Source organism: Nanorana parkeri, unplaced genomic scaffold (genome assembly GCF_000935625.1).
Source record: "Nanorana parkeri isolate BGI_ZX_2015 unplaced genomic scaffold, ASM93562v1 scaffold377, whole genome shotgun sequence".
Lineage (NCBI taxonomy): Eukaryota > Metazoa > Chordata > Amphibia > Anura > Dicroglossidae > Nanorana > Nanorana parkeri.
Window position 1 is genome coordinate 1077571 of NW_017306645.1, and position 15446 is coordinate 1093016.

Genomic DNA, 15446 nt, shown 5'->3' on the forward strand with positions numbered 1-15446 from the left:
GACCACCACTAAATATGTAAGCTTGCTTATAGTCTCATAAGAAGATTAATATAGCCATACTGGATCAAGAGTGTTTAATGCATGCATTTCCAGAACAAGATTTATGTCCCCCTAATCCAACACAATTCGGTGTTGATTATACTGTACATGACCACCATTTAGCTATTGCTAAACATATCCCAGTATTGAGTCTCTCCATGTGTGGAGTGGAATTCCTTTTGCATGGCGCCTTGAAAGCAGTGTCTGTTCTCCACCTACTGTATATTTGCAATGTATTTAAATGAAACCTCAACTGTAGTAGCTGTTAGGGATGCATCAGTACTGATACTAGAAAGCTCCAACACTATTCCCGATACTGGAAGTTCCTGGGTGTCCCCTAATACCCCTATTGTCACCACCTAATACTAATATGCTCTTACATGCCCACCCCCTATGTGATCGCAATAAAATAAAAAAATAAAGTAGAATAAAATAAATGTAAAAATACCGAAAAATATAAAGTACCCCACGAATGTGCGGATAATAACGTAAACACACATCAGGTGTTCCTAAGTATAAAAACGTTAATTGCGCTACACATGTTAGATATCACCGCATGCGCCAGAGTTACAGCAATAATTCTAAAATATTCACAGTCAGTTTTAAACTGATGACTTGTATGGGCTTTTAAAGCGCCGTCTATGGATAATTTGGGGTACCGTATTGCGCATGCAATCTTTAATTTCGACATGTTGGGTTTCTGTTTACTCAGCATAACCTCATCTTTTATATTTTATGTAAAATATGGGTATCATATTGTGTTTTTGGACACTAAAATTAACTTGAGTTTAATTTGTTTGGTAAAGAGTTGCATTAATATCATGCAACGTAAAAAGCTACAACTGCCTCCATGTAACACAGGGTCTCTGCTTTCAGGAAATATATAATTCTCTGGGTTTTAAGTAGATGTCTGGCCTAAAATGTGGATTATAACGTGTGCAAAAAACGCATTGACAGCAAAAGGGTTAAAGGAATGGCCGGGTGACGGGGTCTCTTTAAGGTTTCTATACACTTCAAATGAGCTGTGACTGCTCCTTTGCGGGAATACATGATAGTTTGAGATTTCTTACCACCCACCTGTTACTCTGATTACATTGCACCCCCGTACTGATTAATCATTTTTCACCAACTCATTTTGCTCAGTGTTTCTCTCTCCAGCAGGTGAGCCAGTTATTTTTTGTTCTTTATTACCGTAATGTATTTTAGATGATTTACCTGTCAGCGTTGCCTTATATTTTACAACCCTAATTTTTTCCCTCCACTGGAGGCCTCATTATCGTTCTTTGTTTTTATTGTTGTGTATGTGCTTTCAGCAGGTGTTACTGCAAGGTCATTTTGATTGACTTTGTGTTTTATTATAGCTTCGTTAATGCAATATTAGATATTTGCAGTTTTTCTTTTTCCTTCAAATTGATCATTAGGTGCTTCCTAATACAATACATCAACAGATAAATATTCTGCAGGATTAAATAGATTGATTTTCTGTCATCGTGTCTGCATGTGTTCCAATTTATGTTGAAATCTTCCCCATTCTCGATGACCTTGGATTTAGTTGTCCTTAACACTGAAATAACCAACAGTATTGGTTGTATGTTCCTAATAAGCTGGTCCATCAAGTGCAGACCAGCCATCCGTATACCAATATTTACATTTGTGTGGACATAGATCTGTTGTGTTTTCACACTCAACAACAATCTTAAAACAATGGAAATCATCAAGGGCAAAAAAAATTAAAAATGGTATCACAGACAGACCTCTAATGCATTAAAAGAGAACTATGGGGGGTAAAATTTTTATCGGGCTTTTAAAGGACTTTTACGTTTAGTGAAGTTTTGCTTTAATAAATCCTCCCACACCACATAGTGCACAGCGCTTCTCCCAAAAATGTCCCTCCTGGCCCCTCTTTTTAGTGCGCATGCGTGCCATGGCCCCATTCATTCCTGTGGATAAGCTGTTTCCCAGCCGTCCTGCTGGAGGCGGCAGGAATGTTTTCAGGAGAAGGCTGTTAGTCGCAGGGCAGGACCACACATTTAAGATTGTTCGAACAAGTAACTAACATGGCACTCTGAGCTCAGACGGTGGGGGAATTCACTAAAAGTGAACTTTTTTTTAAAGTATATGTAAACCCAATCACTAAAATTAGGGAGGCCATGAAACAAGGATTTGATTGGGGGCAGCATAGTAGCATAGTGGTTATCACTTCTGCTTGCATCACCGGTGTAAATCCTGGTCCGGACACTATCTGCATAGGGTTTGCATGTTCTCCCTGTGCTTGCATGGGTTTCCTCCAGGTACTCCAGTTTCCTCCCACACTCCAAAGACATGCTGGAAGGTTAATTGACACCTGTCTAAATTGGCCCTCTATGTATGCATGTGAGATAGAGACCTTAGATTGTAAGCTCCTTGAGGGCAGGGATTGATGTGAATTTGCACTACGTAAAGGGCTATATAAAAACCAATAATAAGACAAAAACTTGGCTATCCACTGTATCCCTTACTCATCAATTTCCTCTCAAATGTTATCAATTCAGTATAGTAACCAGGTGTTGTAGATTAGGTTAGCAAGTAAAGTCACTTGAAGGATATGTAAACCCAATCACTAAAATCTTTTTGACAAGTTAATTACATTTTAAAAGTCATTTTCAATATTTTAAAATTTGCCGCTTTTATTAAAATATCCGGTAATTTGAAGGTCCTTGCTCAGGTACTTCCTGTTATAGTGTGACAACTCTCTCTCCCTGTCTACCAATTGTGCTCTTTCGTTGTCACCCCGCCGTACAGGCTTCCAATGCTATCTTCCGAGATAACATAGTTACATAGTATTTGAGGTTGAATAAAGACATTAGTCCATCAAGTCCAACCTATTAGGATCTCATTCTAGGAGTACCCGTACCCCTGTATAATTAACAAGTGGCAATTTGAGGTTAGTTTTTACCATCAGAAAGACTGTCCTGAGAAATGCTATGCAGCCATTGCTGGAGCACATAGGCATAAGGTGACTGCAAAGAGGCTGCACAAAATCAGCAACAACAAAGAAGATGAAAAATCTGCCCAATAAGGACACAGACGGCAATAAAAACTTGAAAGTGGTTCTAACAGTATAGCCAAAACAGATAAAAATGTCTGAGGTTTCACTTGGATACATAGATACTGCCGCTGGCAAACTCTGAAGTGCTATATATTTTTATTCCTTTATTCAAAGCAAAATGACTTTGTGACGGATGACCTTTTGTGTAGATGGGGACTGCCTGTGAGCTTCCAAATCATTTAGAAGGTTGATCATTGCTATCACAGTATAACCTGGTCTTGCTTAATCTTTTAAGGTACAAGTGTGAGTTCTGTGAATACGTGAGCGAAGATCGAAAACAGCTACTGAATCACCAGCTCACCCACATGAATGACACGCCGTTTAACTGCAATCAGTGCCAATATCGTACATTAAGCCAGGACGCCCTACTTTCTCACCAGGCCATCAAGCATGCAGGTGCAGTACTCCACGCTTCATTTATAGAAAGAATGCCCATATAGATGACAGAGTGCTCATCAAACTTGCAGCAATTTTTCATATCATTGCTTTTTTTGTTCAAATATCTGTTGTGTGTATATAGTAACGTTCTTCTCTGATTATGATGAAAGCTGTCCTCTGGGTATATATAAAAGATACGCATTAATTCGGCTCTGTATACGTCAATACAACACATACAGGGTTATTCACAAAAGGGTGAAGAGTTTGGAGAAGACAGGAGAAGTGAACAATCTAGGACAACATAACTTAACTGGAAAGTGGGCTGAATTGGAGAATTTTTCCAAATCAGCTATTTTTGTCCTGGATTGTTCACTTTTCCTGCCTTCGCCAACCTCTTCACCCTTTTATGCATAACCCTGTAAATGTATGTTTTTTATATCAAGTAGTTTAAGTACCTGGCCTAGACCTGGTGTCAGCCTCTTGCAGTCCCTGTACAGCGGAGCTCAGAATGGAAAAGGGAGATGCAGCACAAGGAGACAATCAGTTGTGCTACAGTGCTCGTGTGCTATCAAGGAGCATGCTGATAGGAGGTGGGAGTAGGGTAGCAGAAAGATGAACTCAGCTGTCTAAGGGTGCCCACACACCTTACAATAATTGTACGATAATCGCGGGAAATCCCGCGATCGTACGATTATCGTAAGGTGTGTGGAAGCCGTGCGACCTCTACTACTGTAAGGTCGCACGACTTTAAACTTACGGACATGTTTGAAAACCCGCCGAGCATCGTACAATGTTCGGCGGGTTTTTGGCATTTCCGTACGATAACAGCCGTGCCCGTTCGGCATTGCGATCATCGGAAGCCCGCCCCTCAGGGGGCGTGGCTTGCGATCATCGCAAGTACGATCTGCCTATGCAAGATAGGCAGATCGTACGTTTCTTTAAGTACCTTACAACCATCGCAAGACAAAAGTCTTGCGATGGTTGTAAGGTGTGTGCCTAGCCTTATGCTTCTACTTTTACTGCCCAGTCACAGACTTGGGATGGTACAAAACCGGAAAGTGCTACTTAACTGCAGAAGAGAACAATCAGGTCACTTCTCTATTAGACAGGGCTGTGCTGTGTGGCAGAATCTCAGGTCGAAATACAAATTAGTTATAAGAAAAATATAATTTTATCTGTGTATTTATCTGTAAATCTGAAGCCAGAACAGGTCTGTATGCATATGGGGGTCGATTTTAAATTTTTCCTGATGTATACCTTTTGAAAATGGATAAATAACATAAAAAAAAGAAATAATCTACCAAATGAACTGCCAAAAATATCAGCTCTACAGATTGATGTTTTAATGACAATCATTTACAAAAGATCTTTTTACACAAACAATCTCTCTAGGATGGTTGAACGTTTGACTCAGAATCACAAGTTATGTCACACCTCTACGTTATGCCTATGAATAGCTTAAAGGAGAACTATGAGGTGAGTGCTTTTCACTCACCTCAGAGTTCTAGCCGACCTGTGACAAAGACTGTAACAGGTCGGCTCAGTAGATCGGGAGGTGAGCGAACACATACCAGCGTTTGCTCACCTCTCTAAACTGTCACGGCTGGATTCCCCCCTCCCTGCTCCGATCCGCCAGCGCTGACTGGCGGAACGGACGGGGGAGGGGGCTGGTACAGCTGGGTCTGCCTCTAGATAGGCAGAGCCAGCTGTCAGTCACGCAGCTGGGCGGATCTCGACATCGATGTCGGGATCCGCTCCGGCTGCGGCGTCTCAGTATACTGAGCCTAGGGTGACGGGAGAACGCTAGTTTGTGTCCTCCCGTTACCCTAAGGAGAACTATGGGGAAAAGCCTTAACCCCATAGTTCTCCTTTAAAGGAGCAGTCCAGTTAGTTTCTATCTGATGTAGTGAAGGTTTTCTTGTTTCCTTTTCCATGTCTTGTGTTCTTCAGGGATTCTTGTTCTTCAGCAAAGGTCCCAAATCTTTTATGCTTCATAGATCTTCTGCACACCTCCAGCTTACTGGCATTGTGCAGCCTCTTTATGTGCAGCCTCTTCGTGTGCAGCCCAACTGTCAACATACCCACCTGTAGTTCTTCGGGCTACAGAGGTGATGCAATGTCACTGGTTCTGCTATCAGTACAACCAGTGTGGAGGCGCACTGCCTGTTGGGACATTTTGTCCCTAAGCAATGCACACTGGTATTAGTTTAGTGAGGTGTGCACCACTAAGGGACTGCCAGCAGGCTTTGTGCCTGCTTGCTGGTTATACTGGTAGCAGCACTAGCTTTATTGGATAGATGAATAGTGAATATGGGACAGTCAGATAATCTTCACTAAACTAAATCTAAATCTAGTATTTCAAGGGCACAAGAAGAAAAACATGAGTGCATAATGACAAGGTGTGAAACAAGGGGATTTATGTTTTTAGTAGTTCAAGCAGTCAAGAGCAACAGGTACTGCTTAATAATAGTCTGGCCGACAGCACACTAGCCTTCCATTAGCTCCATTGCAATCTGTTTAGGCACCGGAAGTGAAGACAAATACCCAGTACTTCCGGATATGGAGGAGCATGCGGCTCACTTTCTTTGGACAGTGCTAGTGCTTAGTGATTGGCAGCTCAGGTAGCCAGCACTGTCACATGAGGGCAGAATCCACAAGCTTTTGTTGACTCCTAGGTATGACATAGAGCTTCCACAGGGCTTCCGCTCTTCATTTACAGCAGCTGAACAGAGCAGAGGGGGAACAATGGAAGGGTAAGTATGCAATTAAATGGAACATGTTGTTTTGCCTTGATGAGCAAACACCTTTAGTTGACATTATGGTGATAAAAGATATCATGTGTATTGACTCACACCATTTGGATTTCAGCTTTTAGCAGTTAGCAAAATAAGCCTTTCAATGAAAGGAGACTTCTGATTGGTATTGCTCTTTGAACCCTAACCTTTTTCTGATTAAACTTTGATGTAATGATGATAATCTGTATCTTCCTAGCTGGCAAACCCTTTGCTTGTGAATACTGCCACTTCACCACAAAGCATATGAAGAACCTGAGTCTTCACGTCCGGAGTCGCCATACTTACTTGTTTCAGGAGTGGTCGCAGCGCCATACTGAGGAGACACGTTGTCGCCGCCGGCCATATTTTTCTCACCAGCAAATTGAGCAACTGAAGCTGCAGCAGCAAGACCAAGCTGAAGCCCAGAACCCTTCGGAGCCCTATGCAGAAGTGAGTAGACAGACATAATACAGTGACAAAGAATGTTCAGTAATAGCTCCTAGAGGTGAGTTAACTGATCTGTGATTCACAAATAAAGTAAACCAAAGCGGATCAGATAATTGTCTACTGGTATGCACAGGTGAATCAACAATGCCTTTGGTGTAGCAGCTACTGAAAAGTCACTTCAGGTGGAAATGTTTGTTCTGATGAATCAATTTAATATATATATATATATTTTTGTATCAGGGTCAACCCAAAGAGCTCACCTATCACCTGCTACACCCACAATCTCAGGAGGAAACGCAGGTAGAGGATACACTGGAAGGTGCTACTATCATATATGAACAAGGTGAGAGGATTATACGTTTTTTTTATTTTCATTTTGGAATTTTCCAATATGGTTTTAACACTTTGTGTGCATAGTTTAGAGACAGGGATTGATCTAATATTATGGAGCAGAGAGAGGTGTCTGTGGTCCTATGAATCCTACGATATGTCTGCTAGGACACCTGTGTGGCTTGGATTGTGAAGATGCCTTGGGCACTGCAGTATCTGGAGTTTAATTTTTTGTCAAGAAAACAAATCAAATTGAAGGGAATCTGTGGTCAAGCTATGGCTATTTTAACAAGCAATAAATGAGCTTTAACCCTTTCGTGATCGATGACAAGATTATCCCATCACCATTGTTCAGTATGTTAACGACTGGTGACGGGATAATCCCGTCATGTGGTACAATGAGCGCTGGTCTGTGAAAGGACCAGCAGCTCATTGAGTTACTGCTGTTGATAGGTCCCTCGGAGTCTGAGGCAGACCCTCAACAGCAGATTGGGTGGTCACAGTTCTGCGATCACAATGAGAGCTGTTCGCAACTGGAAATGCATAGACACCAGTCCTCCTCCCTGTCTAGGCAAGTCCAGTTGCCTTGACTTATTTTTTACAGATATGTCCGTGCACATGGTTGGGTATTTTTTGCAAAGTGAACTTTCACCACATTCACTAAGCTAACTGGGAATTCCCATGCAAAATGATAATTCACTTTGTCCTACTGCTTGAGAAAATGAACTCTATTGACTCGAACAGCCTATTTCTATGGCCTGTATCACCACATGTTTTCCTCTACAGGGCCTTAAATTGCAGGTTGGTACATTTTGACATGGCAGAACATAAGTGAATATTAAAAAGAATCACATTTCTTCTCTTTTAGATGGAGAAGGAGATGAACTTGCAACTCAAGCTGCTCTCGATCTCCTTTTGAACATGAGTGCCCAGAGAGATGTCAGTGGAGGACCACTAAAAGTATGTTTTATTAATGAATGTGGCCATGATTAAATCCTGATTATCAGAAAGCATACAAACTTTAGTTCTATAACCAGGTTAGTTTAGAGATTTGACATGACATAACTAAACTAATAACTATAGAATATTTTAGACAACTCTGTTGTAAAAAAAGGTCAAAAAGCACCCTATAAAAGAACATTAAGTGACACTAAACTCGGGAATTAAATCCTACAAATACATTCAAGTACCATACCTACTAACAAAAATGTATCTTATTTGTGTATCACTCGGCTGTAGATCCTCCAGTCATCTCTGAATTCGTTCTGACACTTTCCTTCCTTCTGGAGGTGGCTACTTTTGTTCCCCTTGGTCCCTGTGTGTGTGTTGTAAAGTAGCCACCTCTCCAAGCTCACTCCTGTGATGGACCACAATCTCACTTTTAGTTTATTAATTTGTATTGAAGTTAATCACAGGAGTGAGCTTGGAGCGCTAGCTAACAGCCACCCTCCAGAAGGAAGGACAGTGTCAGCACCAATTCAGAGATGACTTGAAGATATACGGCTGTGTGATACACAAATAAGATACATTTTTGTTAATAGTTTAGGTACTTGAATGTATTTGTAAGATTTATTTCCTCAATTTAGTGTCACTTTAAGCCTACTTACCAGTCCTGTTGCCGATGATTTGAATCTTTGCTATCTTTTAAAGCTGGAAAATACAGTAGAATCTTCAACCTCCAACACTTCAGGGTGTATCAAATGACTGCCTTACCCACTGTATGCTGTGGTTCCATCCTCTGGCCACTACCCCGGTACAGTTCACTAAAGAAACAATAGTGGCGTAGCTGGTGGAACCACAATACACAGCATGAGCACAGCCATCTGTCACGCCCAGAAGTGTCAGATACTGAAGACTCTACCCGACATTCTAGTACAGCAAAGACTCATTTTACCAGAGGATGGACTTCTAAATAGACATACTGAACGGAATTTATCTAAGCTGGAGCAGACAAAATCTGGAGCAGATATGCGCAGCAGCCAATCAGCTTCTCTCTTTCATTTTCAAATCTTAACTGAATAAACTAAAGAGAAAAGCTAATTGGTTGCCATGCACAGCTGCTCCAGATTTTGTCTGCTCTAGTTTTGATAAATTCTCCCCACTGTTATTTTCCAAGGTGCTTTCTTTTTTTTTCTTGGGGGGGTGGGGTGGGGGGGGGAGGTGACAGAGTCACTTCAAAAAGAAACTCCATTTAAAAAAATACAAATGAAAAAATTGTCAAAAAAATAATACAGCATATATAACTGCCACACAAGCCATTGTGGCCATTAAAAATGATCTTTCCATTTTGAAACTGTCCAAAAATTCAATGCAAAATGGCAACGTGGGGCATTGTGTACACAGTTGGTGTACAGAACACCCCCAGAAATGTTACTTCCTGCTTCTGTGATTGGCTCACTGATTTTCAAAGAAGTCTGCTCTAAGATAGCATTTTAAGCACCCCTTGTAATAAGAATCTTCATTTTTGGTGAGATACTCCCTAAGGCCCCGTTCACATTGCGCGATTCGCAAATCGCACGTATGTCGCACGATTTTCATTTCGCGCGATTTGTCGCGCAAATGCTTGCATTGAGCAAGCGAGAATCGCAGCAAAATCCGCTCCAAAAAGGGTCCTGCTGTAGCGACACACGACCCGCGACAGCAGGACCCTTTGCCCCATTGAGATGCATTGAAGAGCGATATCGCGGGAATTACCACGCGATAAATCGCTCAATGTGAACGGGGCCTAAGGGTTAACTACTTCTAAAGGGATGCAGACACTGCACCTTTCCTCATTACAACACACAAAGTCCACCAGCTGATTATAATGAACCCGGACCCTACTATTCAGGAATCAGTTTGCAAAGGACATGCTGAAACAAACTGCTATTTCTTCAGAACAGAAACGGGTAGAAATCTGCAACAAAGTGTGTTTAAATCCTTGCAATATACATTGATCACCAAGATGCAATTTATTTTTTCTCAACAAAAGTGGAGTTACCTTTTAAAGGTTTCTGTGCTGTGTTCAGAATATAGAATTTAGACTCTTCTGTAAAATGAAGTTGCAATGAATTTCTGCCCTTTGTGCACAGTCGCTGCTCTTTGCTTTAGATCAGAGGAGGAGTTTTCACTAACTGTAGTTACAACTGTGTAGGTGGCAGTGGTTAAATCGATGGACAACCAGCAATCAGAGGTCACATCACAGGAGCCTCACATGGCTCAAGTGCTAACGCTGCACATGGATGACAGACAAGTCACGGACATGCAAGAAGCAACTTATGAAGAGTCTGCTGTGTCAGAGGCTGGCTATGAAGGAGAAGTGCAGCAAATCACTATCAATACAGCCTTCACCACTGCAGAATACAGCCTTGTAAATGCAGAGAGCATGCAAGCACCACTATGCAGGTAAGACGATGGTCATAAGTACACAACAAGGAGGAGAAGAACTCAAGACACACTATAGTGCCCCAAACTAACTAGCTTGTACTTTCAGCAATAATGATGCCCTTTCTAGAACTTCACAAATACACCTGAGTGACAGTGGAAAGGATGGGAATACCCTCCAGATCCTGAACAAGGCACCACAAGTAAGAACATCATGCTGCATCCTCAAAATAACCATAGCTTTTCTATTATTCTCTGTTAATGTGTGTTGTTGTCTCATCTAGGTCACTGAAAGCCAGGATCAAGCTCTGCCTTTAGGTAAGAAGTACTCTTGCAAAATTTGCAAGTGTACCTTCTGGGGCCGGGCAGAAATGGAAATTCACAAAAAGGCACATATTGAAGGGCGCGACGGGTTCAAATGCCCAGATTGCAATTACACTGCAGACGATTGGACTGAGGTCAGGGTAAGATGACCTGTCTCTACATCCTTTAGACTCTTTAGGACAGCATCTGCACAGAAACGTCAGCAGCCTGCATTTAAGACTCATGATGTTTTCTCTTGTCCTATTTTATTTGCATTTTCAGCTGGAAATGATTGTGTGTTTATGTTTGACATTCTTTTCTCACCGTTAGGATCACATGTCTGTACACTTCAACCTCCGGCCTCACCGCTGCAATCAGTGCAGTTTTGCCTCCAAAAATAAGAAAGATCTAAGTCGACATTTAATGACTCACGCTAACCTCAGGCCCCATTTATGTACTTTGTGTGGACAGAGGTAGGATTGGCTATCTCAACAAGATTTTATTTTGTTTCGCATTCTTTTTTTGTTTGATCTTTTTTTCATTTCTTTTGTTTTCTACAAATATTTACTCTTTAGTTTTCTTTAGCCTGTTTTTTTATTTTTAGTGTATTACAGTTCTATTTGAAGGTGATCTAAACCCAATAACTAAAATCTGTATAATTCAAATAAAACCTGGTAACCCTGTCATGAAGGTGCTTGTTCAGGCACCTCCAGATATAGGCTCCCAACTGTGCTCTTAGGTTGTCAACCTAGAAATGTGTTTCTGGGGGAGATTACAAGCGGCCAGTCTGACCCACATTGCCAGGCATGGTTCGCCATTCATGGTATTATCAAGCCAGCCCAGACTAATGATGTGTAGTTGACACTAGAGCAAATTCATGTAGATAGGAAGTAGTTGTCAGGTGACAAACTCTTTGTCACCCTAGGTCTGGAAGTGTGTTGCTGATAGGATCATCAGGTGAAAATAAAAGGAAAAAAGCCTAAAAAAAAAAAAAGAAATCCAATGCAACCACCACATCTAATGGCTGGTTAGCTGCAGTATATTATATTTTTGTTTTTTTGGGTTTCAGATACATTTGAACTCTATTGTAAACAGAGTTTTTTTTTCTCTTAGACATCCAGATCAAGTTTAGCAGGATTGGTATGCCTCAGTTAAGCACTTGAGTCCCATGTGCCATAGCCGGCATCTAGCAATAAGCCAGAGCGCTGAAACGATCAGCTCCTTGGCTTTGGATTTTGCTCCACAGCGCTCCATGGGATTTCTAGCAGATCGCTGTAAACCAAATGCTTCTGCATTATATTTGTAGTGTAGTGACGTCTTGGCATTTCTTCTAGAGGCTGGGACAGAGCTGTTGCAGATCTGTCCGCCTCCCTGCAACAATAGATCATTGCTATTGTGATCCATTGCTGGCTGATTGCAGCTGCCATTAGAAGTGATCTGCTGCTGCACAGTTGCATGGGTAGTCAGGATCAGGTCTCAACTGGCCATATCCAGAACCCTCCCCAAAATAAAAATGGGGAAAACAATTATAAAAGCAGTGGTATCAGCAAAACAGTGGAATCAGCAAAGAGTTAAAGCATTCAAAAATCATTTAGATACTTTCCTCAGAGAACGGAACATACAGGGGTACAGGTACCTTTTGTCGCCTGGAACAAAGGTTGAACTTGATGGACCTTTGTCTTTATTCAACCTCAAATACTATGCAACTATGGAAAAATAAATAAAAACGGCAAGGGTTAACTGCTCATTTGTGTCTAGGGAAATGGTGAACAGACATTTATGTACCTGATCCATACTCCCTGAGCAATCAGCGCTCACCTCTATCCCCTCCACTCCAGCTTGTGGATTGTCCCGTGGTGTCCTCACATATAATACAGGACTATGGGCCCTGCATTACATGGGAACGATGTCAGCAGGTCACCCATGGGGGGGTCGCTAGGGTCGGGCGGGTAACAGGGCGTGGACGCCTGTCTTGGAGCCTGTGCAAGCTGGCGTCCATTAAGTAAAAGTGCTTTACAGAGGTCCCATAAACAAAACCTAGCAGTTATGCATTGCAGTGACGGGGTAGCCCCACTGCAAGGGGAGTTTATTGTTTTTGTTTCTGTTTTCTAACTAGAGATGGGCTTTAAGATGGAGATTTGTAGTGACTTTCAAAGTCTTCCTGTTGTATTCCTCTCAGGTTTTCCAGAAAAGGCCACCTAAAATTCCATATTGAGCGGCTGCACACAGAAGTCAGTTTAGAGCAGCCTGAGCAATCAGGTAAGCAGTACATAAAGTATATACATGTGGATGGATGTACGGACAAACAGAATGAGACTCATTGTAAGTGTATTTGCAGAACATTCATCTCTACCAGCCCTGGATGAAGAGCACATATACCTAACCCAGGAGGAAACCATGAGTACTCAGGTTAGCACAGAAATGGGATTTTACCATTGAAATGGAGTTTCGTGTGTGTTTTTTTTGTTTTTGTTTTTGTTTTGTTTTTGTCTAAATGCTGTTTGAATATCCTTCAAGATGTTTCATCATTAAAGGGGGGCCTCTAAAGTCTGACATGAAGTAGTGCCTTTCTTCATTACATGCAGACCATATGCAAAAGCATGGTATGCACAAAAAAGAGTGTCAAAAGCCTATGATCTTTGTATGGCCTTCTGCTTTCTATATTATGCCAGTGCGTTTTGTATACTACAGGGGCAGCAAAGGGGCAATGCAAATGGATGGTTGACTTTTACCACCCTCCCCAACTGCCTACCTAAAACTTTACATGGCAGCCACCCACGTGGGGACCTATGTAAGCGTGTCCATGTTTGGCAGGTGGTGCCGCTTGCAAACATGACAATTGCAATCAATGGGACCGCACGGTTGTGGCGCAGTAATGCAATGCAAAATCCCCACTGCGGGAGAAAAAAGAAAAGCCAGCATTCAGGAAATAACAGTATTGCTTCCTAAGCGCCTGTTAACCAGCTGTCAACTGCCTTCTGAAAACTGAACCACCGCAGATCACATTATAGAGGGCACCTCATGTGTCCAAAACTAAAAAAAAAACACTTTTGGCTGGAGTTAGGCTTCAATTTCTCATGCCGATTTTTGAAAGTACACATTTCTCTTATAATTAGTGTTTCCACCAGCCATGTTCTAGGTCAAAGCCGCATCATCGTGTGTACATCTTGACACCAATCTCTTCTCCCACTCTAGGATGACACGGCTTATATTCAGGAAATTACAACTGCCGATGGACAGACCCTTCAGCAGCTGGTCACATCGGACAGCCAGGTATTGTCCTGTTCCCGTTTTATTATGGATGACCAGCTTTTTACAGGCAATGCATGAGTGCTGGGCAAAATGTCATTTGGTAAAGTAATAAAAGCTAGCTGAGAGGTGCGAGGTTCAAATGGAAACTGGAGGTTTTTTTACTTATTTATAAATCTGCCTTTCTTTTGCCTTCAGTGGTTCCCCCCTCGCTACTTATCAACACGCTAATAAAATTTTTACATAAAACCTTTTGGATTTACATTACATACCATATTTTAAACTCAGTGATGTCATGACCGAGCTTCGCTATGCAGTGCACGTAGATTGTGGCTGATGGGTGGGGCCTGGCAGGGTGCTGTACATAGCTTCCTGAAAACATTATAGCACCCAACTTCAGAAAAAGAGCCCTCAGCACTGATGCAAGCAGTTGGCTGGCTCTTGGGAGGAGTTATGCAAATAACAAAATGACTCGATGGGTGGAGGTCAGTGTGATGGAGAGGGTGCCCCTAGGCAGGATGTGCAAAACTACAGAACACCTACCCCACTGGTCTCTTTATAGTGAGGAGATGCTCTGTAGCTCTCATTGAGTCAGCACAGGCAAAGAGCACAAAGTTGCTCCCTGGATTTCTGGCAGGATTCTAAAGAAACAAAAATATTTAAAAGACCAAAGTTACCTAAAAACGAGAAATACATTTTTAGGGTTTATATACAAGGGTATGATAGGGTTAATGTCAGGGGTTATTCTGTTAAGGGTTTGAAGAAAAGTAGTATTTGGGTCAGAGGTTATACAGTTGAGGGGTAGGATAGGGTTAGTGTCAGGGTCAGAGGTTATACAGTTGAGGGTTAGGATAGGGTTAGTGTCAGGGTCAGAGGTTATACAGTTGAGGGTTAGGATAGGGTTAGGGTCAGAGGTTATACAGTTGAGGGTTAGGATAGGGTGTCAGGGTCAGAGGTTATACAGTTGAGGGTTAGGATAGGGTTAGTGTCAGGGTCAGAGGTTATACAGTTGAGGGTTAGGATAGGGTTAGTGTCAGGGTCAGAGGTTATACAGTTGAGGGTTAGGATAGGGTTAGTGTTAGGATAAGGGGTTATACAGTTAGAATAGGGTTAGTGTATAATGGGAAGTGAGTAAAGACTTCAGAGCTCTCTAATAACTACCACTTTCTTCCCTTAGGTGCAGTATATTATATCACAGGAAGATGTTCCTCATCTAATTCCCCAAGAGTATGTTGTGCTCCAAGAAGGCCACCATATTCAGGTAACCATGATGTTCCTGAAAGTTTATTCTGCCTATATTTTGCCTTCCATTGTTCCTCCCTTCCCCCTTAATCCACATACTAATGAAAAATATACAATAACCGTTTCACTTTTTTTAGATACCTTATTTTAGACCCATTGATGTCATGATTGGGTCGCTGAAGTTCTCTATACAATTCAGGCAGATCATGGCTGGTGTGGGGGGGGGGGGGGGG

At 41.9% G+C, this 15446-nt stretch overlaps 1 protein-coding gene across 1 annotated transcript in view; it reads left to right on the forward strand.

Moving 5' to 3' along the window:
• ZNF335 (zinc finger protein 335) overlaps positions 1-15446 on the forward strand; it is a 47176-nt gene that overhangs the window by 29959 nt on the left and 1771 nt on the right. The window contains exons 14-25 of the mRNA XM_018559040.1: positions 3363-3523; positions 6497-6729; positions 6982-7069; positions 7925-8016; positions 10190-10440; positions 10550-10622; positions 10704-10883; positions 11053-11195; positions 12902-12981; positions 13061-13131; positions 13918-13995; positions 15149-15232. Coding sequence (XP_018414542.1) covers positions 3363-3523; positions 6497-6729; positions 6982-7069; positions 7925-8016; positions 10190-10440; positions 10550-10622; positions 10704-10883; positions 11053-11195; positions 12902-12981; positions 13061-13131; positions 13918-13995; positions 15149-15232 — 1534 coding nt within the window. The remainder of the gene's footprint in view (positions 1-3362; positions 3524-6496; positions 6730-6981; positions 7070-7924; positions 8017-10189; positions 10441-10549; positions 10623-10703; positions 10884-11052; positions 11196-12901; positions 12982-13060; positions 13132-13917; positions 13996-15148; positions 15233-15446) is intronic.